This window comes from Rousettus aegyptiacus, unplaced genomic scaffold (assembly GCF_014176215.1).
Source record: "Rousettus aegyptiacus isolate mRouAeg1 unplaced genomic scaffold, mRouAeg1.p scaffold_m13_p_2, whole genome shotgun sequence".
Classification (NCBI taxonomy): Eukaryota; Metazoa; Chordata; class Mammalia; order Chiroptera; family Pteropodidae; genus Rousettus; species Rousettus aegyptiacus.
In genome coordinates this window covers 39,847,361-39,859,903 of record NW_023416295.1, presented here as the reverse complement: position 1 = coordinate 39,859,903, position 12,543 = coordinate 39,847,361, and the positions used below count along the sequence as shown (strand labels likewise).

The window sequence follows — 12,543 nt, the reverse complement described above, 5'->3', positions numbered from 1 at the left end:
AACCAAACTTGCTGACACTTTGATCTTGGACAACTAGCTTGTCTCTAAAGTGTGAGAAAATTTCTGTTATTTAAACTGCCCAATCTGTGGTATTCTGTGATGGCAGCCCTAATAGACTAATACACTTCCTGTCTGGTACTTTGATTCTAACAACTGCCATTATCGCCATCATTAAAAAAAAATCTCATTTTCCAATTATTTTAAATTTAGTACTTCAAGCTAACTTGGAAGTAAGATTTCTTTGATTTTTATATATTTTTTCAGAAGTACAATTTTATTACTTTCAAATACATGCTGACACCAAACAGATGCCTTAAACAATAAATTGCAAAATTTGTCTCAACGAATAAATGTCTGACTTGTGTGATAGTTTGGAGTATAAATTCTGGGCAAAGAAAAATTATCTTACACATTTTTATATTCTTTAAATTGTTAAATATGCCACCAAATATATTCAAGATTCTTGATAAATAATGGTTGATTGATTTAGACGTTTTCAGCTTAAAGAATTTTGCCAAAATCCACTAAACCTATTCTTATCAGACATCTTCATTAGTATTTTTAAATCCTCTCAAAATGAATCATATACAGAAAAATAAATTTCAAGTTTTAACTTAGAAAAGTTAATACTTCATCTAGCTTACCTTGTCTGAATGTGAAAGTTGTTTGTGGTTCCTGTATGTTCATAATCATGAATGGCAGCCGCAAAGACCATTGCTAAAATTTCCAGTTCAGTGAGCCAGTGCTAGTAAATTAAAGATTCCAACATGTTTAGAAATCAGAGGCCCTGTTTTTTGTCTTTCTACAAAAAAAGATTTTCAGTGCACCCAGTATATCCTGTCATTTAGTAAAATATTGATTTTAAATATTTCTTTCTATTTTGTCTCCATTAATTGCATAAAATGAATGCTTCATGATGTTAATGATTGTTTCATGGCTTGTAAGTTCAAAATCCAAATATTATAACTTTCCTTCTGATTGGAAAAGGAGTAATTGTCTATAATTTAAAAGGTGAACGCTGACTGGATTTTGAATTCATAGCCTTACCAATTTGGGTTCCTATGAAGTCAATCAAAGTTTGTGGTTTTTAACATATAACTCACACATTATTAAAATGTCTTTTGTAGAAGAGCTTACCATGAGAAAAATTTCCAAGAGTTAAAAATATTCACTTTGCTCATTAGAGAAACTGAACCTGGTTCTTATATTTAAAGGTTTAGAAGAGTTTTGAAGAATTTCCCAAATTTGCTCTTCATAACACATATATACTATGACTGTGCAGTTAAACTTAATAACAATGAAAGGTTAATTGCTTTCAGATAAGATCCGGACCACGCTTCACATACATTGACCTTTTTGTTATCAATTGGATGGTTTAGCAAAATTCCACTATTATTATAAAAGTCCATTTAGGTAATTCAACAGTTTATCACTCATGTTTTGAATAAATAACACTTTTACTGCACTGTCCAATATGATAACCACATGACTACTTAAATTAAAAATAAATAAAATTAAATTCCTCTTCATAGTCACAGTAGTCAACTGCTTAATATCACGTGTGGCTAGTGGTTAGCATACAGAACAATGTAGATGCAAAGCATTATTATTATCACAGAAAGTTCTGTTGGACAACACTACAAGTAAGTGGTATTTAATTGTAGAAATGGAGGACCAAAATGGCACAAAGTTTGCTCTGAGTGGTCTTTTTCCATATACTCGAAATAATTAAAAACATTGCACAAAGCAACAGAAAAATTTAACAAACTACATGCATACTTGATAAAAGGTTACAGAAAAGAGATGAAATGGAAGGGCAGATAGAATATCTATTTTGTGGTAGTGGATCTTGGAATCAGGATGGACAGAGGTTGGTAGCTAAATGCAAGGTTGGAAACAGAGATTTGAAATAGAAAGAGCAAATGCAGAATGAAGCTGTGGAAGTCTATATGAAAATTGAATTACCGGTAGTAAAACTGTGTTGGAGAGTCAAGTGAAGTGAGATTGAAAATAGAGTACAGAGCATGGAAAAGAGTTGATAGATGACTTTGATTAGTGATGTTGAATTTAGATTAGATAAAAGGCAAGAGGGAGTTGATGTAGGTCCATGAGTTAAAAAACAAAGGAGGTGACAACTGTTGAGTCTCATAGTTGCCAAAGGCATGCCCTTATCAATCTTTGCTCTTTTCACATAAACTATCATGGCATTTGGTATATAATAGGAACTTAATATTTGCCTGTTGAGTTGCATTTCACCAGTTTTGCATTAGGAGGAAGTAGTATGAAGTAGTGGGAAAATACTAGAAAATCAGAAAATCCTGAGTTTAAATCTTTATTAATTCTTAGGCAAATAAGTTATTTTCTTTCTCAGCCATAGTCCTCATGAAAATAAAATTAGTGATCATTCCCTTGTGGCTTTTAAAAGAAGTTCATAGTTAAATTTATGCACTGTGCCTATTACAGTCTTGTCATATAGTAAAATACAGAATAAGTGGCATTTTACTAAACTTATTACCTTAAATACATTGTTTAAGTCATTGAATCTGGAAAATAATAGTGAGCTAATGTTTCTTTAGTGATTGTAATTTAAGAATAAATGCCTAACAGTTGGATGACTGAAGCAGAAATGATTTTCAAAACCAAAAAGAGTTGATATAACTAGCTATTCTGTGTTTATAGGTGCATTTAATTCTGTATCATTAATAGAAAGAAAATAATCTTATTAAAGGCCTATATTACAGGCTGAACTGGGACTGAGCCTCCAATGTGGAATTAAGCACCATGAAATGAAAAACATTGGGAAAAAAACCCCCACCAGTTTTCATAAGTTTTTCCTATTGGTTATATAAAAGGCGTACAGATTTAACTGTGATATTTTTTAAAAAGGAATATTCGATATCTACTATGAAAATAAGGAACATGAAGTTGCAATTGTAAAAAAGATAATTATGAAATCAGAAATAAATTTTCATTATAGATTATCTCTTAAGTATTTAAAAGTATTATCTTCCTAGCTATCAAAATTGATTATACGAGTGTTTCCAGTTTTCAGTCTCATTAATCTCTCTTCTCATAAATAATACTTCCTTAATGAATCCTCTTATTTATTACTACACTAAATCTTAATAATGAAGGTTACATTATAAAATCCTTTGAGAGGAGAGACACATTGAAATTTCACACTTAATTAGAAAATATATCTATTGTATATTAAAGAAAGAATCTTGGGACTAATTTTTAGCTCCTTAGTTGCTGATTCATTTTGTTAGTGTCAAGTGAGAATTCTAACTCAGAACTTAGATGCTAAAATTCATGGATTTTGTAGGTGATTCATGAAAACAAGTGAAAGAGAATGAGCTGAATCATATCATTCTTCCCAACTAGAACAGTGATCAGGACACAACCTCAGTTTCTGATTCCTGATGAGTAGAAATAAAGGGTTAAAATGATGAGTCATGGGCAATGTGAAAACTGTGCTTCATCTAAACTGTAGGTTGTATTTTGCCTAGAGAATGCTCAGGTGGACTTACTCAAAAACGAGCAGTCCTCAAATTATGTCACAGGAAGATACTGACTGTCAATAATATAATGACTATGAAAAAAAAGAAGAAACTAACATGAACTGAACATTTTAATTAGATGGTTTCATTTAATTTTTATAACCATCCACTATACCATTTACTAGGTAAATATTTTTACCCTTATTTTGCAAATAACAAAGCTGAATCCAAAGGAAGTGAATCAACCTGCCTAATGTCACATAGCTCTCAAGTGGCAGAGCAGGAACTCAAACCAAATCTATCACACTCAAAAGTTTCTGTTTCTTCCGTAGATCACAATATTTCTTCTATAGATGACAATAAAATTCATTACTCAAGGGAGGCAAAATTCTGAATACCTTCTAAGTTTTCAAAAGAAGAATTTCTAGATAATTAACTGAATATATTGATGGGTAGTAGCTATTAGAGTTTTGATTTAAGCCATCTGATGTAATTTTTACATCTGAATTATTCAGTGTGTGTGTGTGTGTTCATTTGATAGAGAAACTATATCTGTGTATGTACAGGGCTGGAAGAATTTCAGGTCAGAAAATCAGTTCCTGGTATGTCCAAAAGAGCATAATTAACAACTTTTTTAGCCTGAATTACAGGGCTAGACACTTTCTTTTTTTCTCTATCTCTTCGAATAGGCTGAGGTAGTTTGCTAAAACTTACCTGGTATAGAAAGCATGTATATTATACTAATATAAGCACATAACACATATAAGTTAATATATAATATAATAAATTAATAATTTTTACTGACATTAGTGTATATGCTAATAGCTATTACATTTCAGGAACTAGGTTGGGTGCTCTACATATATGATATCATTGACTCTTCATTGTTGTACTACAAGCAAGTATTATTAACCACATTTTAGTGAGAAGGGAACCAAAGTAGAGAGAGAGCAATCTAGGAAGCAGTGGAGCAGGGTTTCTAACCTATGTCCGATTGCCTTGAAAGCTTACAGTCTTTTCACTCTTCCAAACAGAACAGAATTTTCACATAGTTTGTAACCTAGAGACATAGTGCAAATTTTCTATAGATTGACTGAAGAAACATTGAGCCCATTCCAGTATATGGGAGGCTGTTTTTGGGTGTAGTAAATGAACTACAAGTTCCAAAAGAAATAGATTTCAGGTCATCTCATTTTGTCTACTCATGTCAGAGAGAACACAGTGCCAGGAGCCCTCAAATGCAAGTGTTCCTTTGCCAAGAGATATTTAGAGGTGGGTTGGCATTGCTCAGTGAAGCATTTGCTCTTCAGCAAATGGACTGAGGTATGCACACCACTGTCACAAATTAATTAAGTGATAAAAGGAGAGAGAGGGAGACGGCGGGCGTATTAGCATCAACTTTTCTCTGCGTTGCCTCCTCCCAGGCCTGAGCGTGTCCAATATGACATCAACAAACTGAAGGACAAGGGCTTCATCACAGTCCCTTCCAGGAAATGGTCCTCTGGACATTTTGCAGGTAACAGGTTGCGTTAGTCACCTGAGAGTGTTGGGCTGCTATGGAGTACTCTATAAATGTCACATTGGTAAGACTGTCCTGAAACAGCAGGATATCACCTAAAACACTCACATAAATGACCCAGTCTTCTCCATATCAAATCCGACAGGTTTCAGCTAAAAGAATATTTCTATAACTTTTTTTTGTTTTAAAGACCAACATATTCGTATTATGAAATTAACACTCATCTACCACTTTTTTTTCATCTACAGGAAATATTTTTAAAATAACGTCCCCAAAACTGTAAATCTGGCAGTGTAACTTAGTTTTAACAAAAGAGTCAATAAATATTGCCTTCCTTTTCACCATCTATTATAACATTTCTCATTACTTCCTTTACTTAAAATGTATTTTCCTGAACCCCCAAAATACTGACAGTCTCCCACCAGATGATTTTTCTTTTTGTAATGATCAAACTAAGGGATAACTAAAGAGCCCACTGATACTTTGTTGTTGTTGTTGTTAAAGGATGATTAAAATCAGAAACAAGTTTTTAAATCAAACTTGCTAAAGTAGAGTGAAATTACATTTATAATTGCTAAGTCACTGATCTCTCAAAAGGTGACTGTGCAATCTTTATTAACAACTTCAACTTTCTAGACGTTAAGCCAGGCTGGGCCTGATTTCCCCAGCCTTTCAGGGAAGTTGGAATGGCTTATTATAACCTGGAGTGAATCTTCCTTGAAAGTCTGAGGATCGAGTCACATTGTGGATTTGAATTTCTCTATTTACTCATTAATATAGCATCCCTCAACTCTTGAACGTCACCTGCAGAAGAGAGGTTCTGAAGCTGAAACAGAAGACCTTTATTTGGCTCCCTTTACATTTGTGGCAAAAAAAAAAAAAAAAAAAAAAAATGTTCTTAAAGCAGAAACATGTTTTAAAAATCCTGGTTACTGCCTAGCTGAAATGGCTTCTATCTTCACATTGTGCTTCATAAGTTAAGCAGATATTTTATTATACTGAGGTAAGTATTACTTTTTCATTCCATCTTGTTCTGAGGAAACAATAAGTTCAGCTTCCACTAAAGAGTAAACTTTAAATATTTCATTTTTCAGTTAACTTTTTCAAAGCCCCAGTATTCAGAAAAAAAGAAATGCCAAATATTTGAAATGTAAACCACCTTACTATCAGTTTTGAGACCAAGGCCTTAGGGAAAAGCAAGCAGCTCTAACTGAGAAGATGTTAAAGTGACTTTTTCAAGTGTAACAGCGTTTGCAGCTGTCAGGGGGCACTTTGTTTTTCACACTAATTGTCATGCACATTGAACCAAGTAACAGCAAAGAGTTCAAGAAAGAGCTGTGACAATGAAGCCTTTTAAAAGAAAGAGAAACAGGTATAAAGAAGGTAACATATAGTACTTTTGAAAAGCTTACACTCTTTTAAAGATGTATTTTAGAATGTTTGAGTTTCTACTTATTACTGGTAACCTGTACTTCCTCCCTTTAAATGTCAAATCAGACTCCTGGAATGAATGGTGAGTAACTTCAACCAAAGACCAAGTCTAGCCATGACTACTTTTGATCTGGCACAATGGGCATATTTACGCCTTAAGTCAGTGATGCTTACATATATACCTTAAAACAGGAAAATACAAGGTATGAGGTTAACAACACATATGGTTCAGCCTTCTAGAAGGTTACAAGTGACTCGTTCCACTGTATCAATGAAGGTTTTGGGGATTTCTGCCTCCCTTTGAATAAGACTTAACTCCAAAGCAAGTTATATTACTTTGTAATTCTGTCATAAATGCATATATCTATTGAATTGGTGGTCAGATTCCAAGAAAGTCTTTTATTAAAAACCCAGCTGAGCTCTCAGACATTAGCCATGATTAAACTGCAAGCTATGTGAGTGAACCACTGTGCATGTCTTGTCTAGTGATGTCCTCAGATGTCTTCAGCCATTGATGCTACTAGCTGATCAAAATTATGGGAGAGACCTCAAATGAGAACCTTCTAGTCGGGACCCTTCTAACCATAGATCCTTGAGAGATATTAATTAATTATTGCTTTAAGCCACTAAGTTTTGGAGTAGTTTGTTATGGAGCAACAGATAATTGAAAATTGGGGCAGAAGTGGGATCTGAACCTAAGGCATTGAAGGATCTGCAATATATTAGAGGCAAAGAAAGATGGAGAAGAATCAACAACTTCTTTAGCCATTACATGAGACACTATTGGATGAATCATAGCAAATGAATATGTTTAATAAACAACATACTGTAATTTCTTGGGGGAAAGTGAAATAATGATGAAAATTTGCTATATACAACAAAGTTAGAGAATTATGTACTTGTTATGATTTTTAAAGATCTTCAGGAAAACATACTGTGTTTCTAGGGGCTTTGCTTGGGACCAAGTTAGGGATATAGTCTCTGGTGTAGAAAGACGTGTATTGAGGATCTCTGGTCCCTAAAGAGTACTAGTTACATAGATCTGAGTGCTAGTGACCCCTGCCAATACAGAGGGTGTGACTTCTGAATACCAAACAGGTAGGCAATGTATATTTTGGAGTTTGGTGGAACATTCTCTTTACTTCTACTTTAAGACACTGCTTTAGCCTAGGTTGACATATGAGGAATCAAGAAGGTACTAAGATTTGGGGATCTTGCATAGACTACACCCCTGAGAACCTTCCTCAGTTTAGAACCTTCAAAAGAGAAGCTCCTCTCTTTTTACCTTCTGGGTTTCAGCCTAAACTCTGAGACATTACAGGAACTCCAGGAAGTCTCAAAGTTATCATTTATGCACTGTTGTCCAAGACTTGCATTGCTGAGTCATTTACTTACTTATCAATCATCATTCAGATGCAAAGAAAAGGAAGGAGAATTTGGAAAAATTTACATGAATAATTTCCCAAATTCCTAGTAGGATTCGATTGTGATTAGCAATATAACAAAAAGAGAAAAGGTTGCTAAGGTCAGCTACAAAGAACAGGATGGGAAAAGCATGATGACTTTCATTCCAAAGACTTTTTTCCTTAGGGCACTTTTTTTTTTTCCCTTAGTCGATTCCTATGGGAAAGGAATTTACAAACAAAAATATTTTATAGCTCAAATTTTGGAAAACTTATAGTATATTTGCACTTGCCTCTAAGTATTTCCCCCCTACACTGGGTTAAAGTATTTTTGAAAAATGTATATTATGAATAACTTATTAACCCTTAAAAATCCAAAAGATTATTACCTATAATACTGCTACGGGCATTAAAGAGACAATGAGAACTTAGAGGAATAGAATTCGATGTTCTAAATTAGCAAACTTCGGTTACAAAGACTTTCTTACCATGATACCTGTATGAAGCATTATGTAATGCACAGTTTGAGTGACATCGGCTGCATGAATCAGGTTGTGATAAGGATTTTTGTACTTGCTGTAACCAACTTCTAAAGCTTCTGCGAAGGCAATTAGGCAAGAAACAGGAATCTGTGGAAAGTAATAATTATGATTATATTTTACCAAAAGAGTAACTCCAACTTAACGTGAACACAACAATTTTTGAGACATATTATTAGTGAGTCAGATGTGGGCAGTAGTTTCTTGAAGTTAAATGTGGACTTTTCTGAAAAATAACATTATCGATCTGTTAGCTTTCAATCCTAAGAAGAATTGTAACCCCCAAGTGTTTAACAAGGGTAGATGAAGTAACAGTCATACTGTCATCTTTAAATGGTTATTTTTTCCAGAGTCAGGTAAGAAGTCTAGCTCTTAAAAGGGTAAAATTTCCCAATTAGATTTGGTGAAGTCTAGTTTTTCTATATATAACACAAGGGGTTATAATAAATGACCTTCTAGTACCTTCCAGCTCTAAAAATATTATGATTCCATAGGTAATGATGAAAGGTACAGGCCGCATGCAGAGTGCTCAATCTGGATCAAATCCGTTGCTTAGTGGCTCTAAATGAAGTTAATTAGAAACTCTCATTTTAGTGTAAGAAAAACTGCCAATAAAGTCTTATTCTATAGTTTAGGAACACAGAAGATCATATTTCTTTAAAACATAGCTTTCAATCTCTACATGACTGTTCTGTGAGTAATTGAAGGGGGATGTTGGCATTTCATTGGAATGAGGTTATAATGCCCTTATGATATCCAAGTGGATATATATAATATGTGTGTGTGTGTGTGTGTGTGTGTGTGTGTGTATGAATATATATACATTCAGTGGGTTGTGGAGGATGTGGCAATATCATGCAGTGTCAGCGAGAAACATAAAGTGCATCAATTAATGACTCAATGTTCTGCATTTTCATTGCTATTCAGATAACTAATTTTAAGAGCATTTCATTTTTGTTCCATGTTTCTGACCTTGAAACGGTTGATAAGATCATATCTGGTAAATAGTTCATAAATCATAAACTTCAGACTATGTTCTCCGCTTGCTTTATTTAAGGCAAATACATCAAAAGACCATTTATCAACATCCTGTAGAAAAAAGAATAAATACTTTAGGTGGCAAATTTGTATAGTTCTGTTTCTTTCTATGAAAACTTCTTGGAAAGATTCAACATTGTACATTCAACAGGTCAGATTTCAATTTAGCACACTGAACTATATTTTTATCAGTGTCTGATATAACAGGGCCACTCAGGGTCTATGGGTCTGCAAAAGGCCATAATGCTTAGTGAAATTCTAAGATGTTCCCCTTAATTCTAAGTTTATTAAACTTGATGTAATAAGCCTGATAACACTTTAACAAGGCCCTTAACTTAAATCTCTGTCCAAATTCATACCATAAATAATTTTCTTAGAGTGGGCCTCATTTTAAGGTGGAATTGCAGGTTCTGAAGGTGATGTCAGTTGAGGGATAAAGGGAAGACAGCCCTAGTTTCTCTTTCCCACCCACCCACCTGCTACATTGCTTGAAATTCCACCCACCCTAGGGTTTAGCAATTTGGTTTTAATCTTTGCTATTTTATGTCTTCTTTTATGATGCAAATACCCTAGAGAGAGCAAATACTACCTTATTAGTCACTCTAACCTTGGCTGATTCATTTATACTTTCTTCCAGGAGCAGATGTTAAGATAAAGGAAGTGGATCTTTTGATTAAGGAGGAGGAGGATGGTAATTTCAGCTTCGGGCAATTCCCTTAGGGAGGTAGTCAGGCCTGTAGGCAAAGAGGTACTCTAGGAGAGTGCCCCTTAACTATGGGAAAGAGTGCAGTGAACAGGTAAATCAAACCACTCTAGTTATCACATGATTTTGCTTAAGGTTAATTCCAGGGCGAAAACTTGCAGAGTTTATAAAATGGACTTGCAGCAATTGACATCAGACCTATACACTAGGGAGATATTAATGTGAAGTTTGAGCTCTAACACTAAATAAATCACTGAAATAAAAAAAAAAAAAACTACACAAATACAACAGAGTCAATGCTAACGATTATTAGAAACTATTAGCAAAGAAGGTCTGATTACACACACACACAGCAGGTTTAGTATTAAACAATAAGTGGATAACCTCCAAGCTACACATTAATTTTGAATTTGAGCAGGCATTGTTTAGAACTTTATTCAGTTAACACATTTTAATAAAAGCCAACTGTCTGTGCTGTAACATGCTGAAACTAAAATAAAAACATAATAAAAGCATTCAAATAATCTCTTATCAAAAGATTTTTTTTTTGAAAAATAGTAGTAATAACTTTGAATGGTCTTTTTAATCACTTGGAAACACCAATGGAATATTTTTGGAATTGCTTGTGTACCTTTGTTAAATTCCTTGCACTTGACCCTAATTTGATCCCCAAACACTTGCCTCATCTGTCAATGTAAAAATCTCCAAAAGTTCTGTTAGAAGGCATTTTACCATCAGTAAAGCTCAAAGGAGGCCAACAAATCTTTTATCAAATTCCAAAGCTAACATAGAAGAATTAGTTCAGACTGTTACAAGCCTGCTATTCACAGTTCCCATTAGGCATTTCTCACTGGGTGAAAGGTTACCTCTCTATTTCTTGGTGATTTTTATCAACAGCGATGATTATATTTGTAAACTAATGCAGATGCTTGCTTGGCTTTTTTACCTTGTCAAATTGAGAACAAAGAAGACAAGGAGGTATCTCAGGATATAAGAATTATTTAACTAAAAATATTCTTTATTCAGTGATAGTTTCTCCCTCAGTTTATTTCATATGTTTTTTCTATACATTTTAGAAAACTATTTACATTCTCTCATACCAAAATATTTTATTAGTTGGTTTCTAGTAAAGATTCTTAAAACAAACAAACAAATAAACAAACAAAATTCTTGCCCCTAGTTGAGGAAATAATGAGGAAATCAAAATCCCTCGAGAGCTGAGAAGTAATTCATATCCTATAATGTAGTATTTCAGTTATATATTTGTTATTATAACTTAGAAACACACATGTAAAGAAGCATCCAAGAAAAACAAACGACCTTTTTAAATTAATAAAATAAAAATCTAATCTGCAGCAGAGGAAAAACAAATGCAAAAGGGATGCTTAAAAGGAAATTAAAGGACAAAAGAAAGCAATACAAATTTAAGTTAGTAAAGTAGTTTAATACATCGGAAATAGGCAACCTGGGATATTCTGTTGTCAGCATCCTTTAAATTCTTGTTTAATACAGGAAAACAACCATGAACTATTAGAGAAGACAAGGTTGAATTTCCCCCACCCAAAATGAAGGGTAAAAAGAAATAAGGATTGTTTAATGATGAGCTTACAAAATGCCTCTGTAGAAATAATGGCTAGGAACAGCGCACACACACACACACACACACACACACACAAAATGGAGGCAAATAAGGGAGTCAAAAACTTTCACCACTTCAGAATTTCGACTCTAGTTATTTCTAACACATTTAATGCTTTAATACTGCCATTGGGCCTCAGACTAGGGCAGCCATAGGAAAAGCAGAGAAAAGAGAAAGAGTTTTTTTGGGGTTTCTTTCTTAATTTTAGATTAATTTATATATTTCCACAGACCTAAAATTCTAAACAATTTTCTTCTATATGTTTTGTTCTTTAACAATATTTTTCTAAAACATTTTTATAATGCATTAAAAATTTCCATAATATATATAAAACAAAATATATATATATATATTGACAAGTCTTGGTGCTGTCTTAAAATTAAATTCAAAATTCATGTATATAAAACATAAAGAATAAAAATGCACGTGTGCACACATGCATATGCACTGATATAGTTTGTTGGTGTAAATCAATCTTCATTTAAGTCTACAATGAACCATGATTTGCAACACATGACATTTTGTAAAATGGTTAAAATATTTTTTACATACCTATACTTAAGCTGCAGCAAAGACCTATTCTCATTTTCTCTCAGTCATTTTAAGAAGATTTAAAAAAATGACTTTGAAAAAACAAAAATAATTGAAATTATTTTACCTTTAATGTTATTATGACAGCCTCTGGATATGTCAAACCAACCATCTGATAGGTCTTTCTGTACATCCTAAAAAAGAAAAAAGTATATACATACATATATTATATACATACAT

At 33.3% G+C, this 12,543-nt stretch overlaps 1 protein-coding gene across 10 annotated transcripts in view; it reads right to left on the bottom strand.

The window, feature by feature from the left end:
- Positions 1 to 12,543, bottom strand: part of PDE1A (phosphodiesterase 1A) — a 281,250-nt gene that overhangs the window by 60,923 nt on the left and 207,784 nt on the right. For all 10 annotated transcript variants that reach the window (XR_001597511.2, XM_016149786.2, XM_016149787.2 and 7 more), the window contains 4 exons: positions 12,431 to 12,497; positions 9,365 to 9,481; positions 8,342 to 8,482; positions 645 to 745 (listed from right to left, as the gene is read on the bottom strand). Coding sequence is in view for 9 of the 10 variants with exons in the window: in XM_016149786.2 (XP_016005272.2) it covers positions 645 to 745; positions 8,342 to 8,482; positions 9,365 to 9,481; positions 12,431 to 12,497 (426 nt within the window). In the remaining variant the exon portion in view is untranslated. The remainder of the gene's footprint in view (positions 1 to 644; positions 746 to 8,341; positions 8,483 to 9,364; positions 9,482 to 12,430; positions 12,498 to 12,543) is intronic.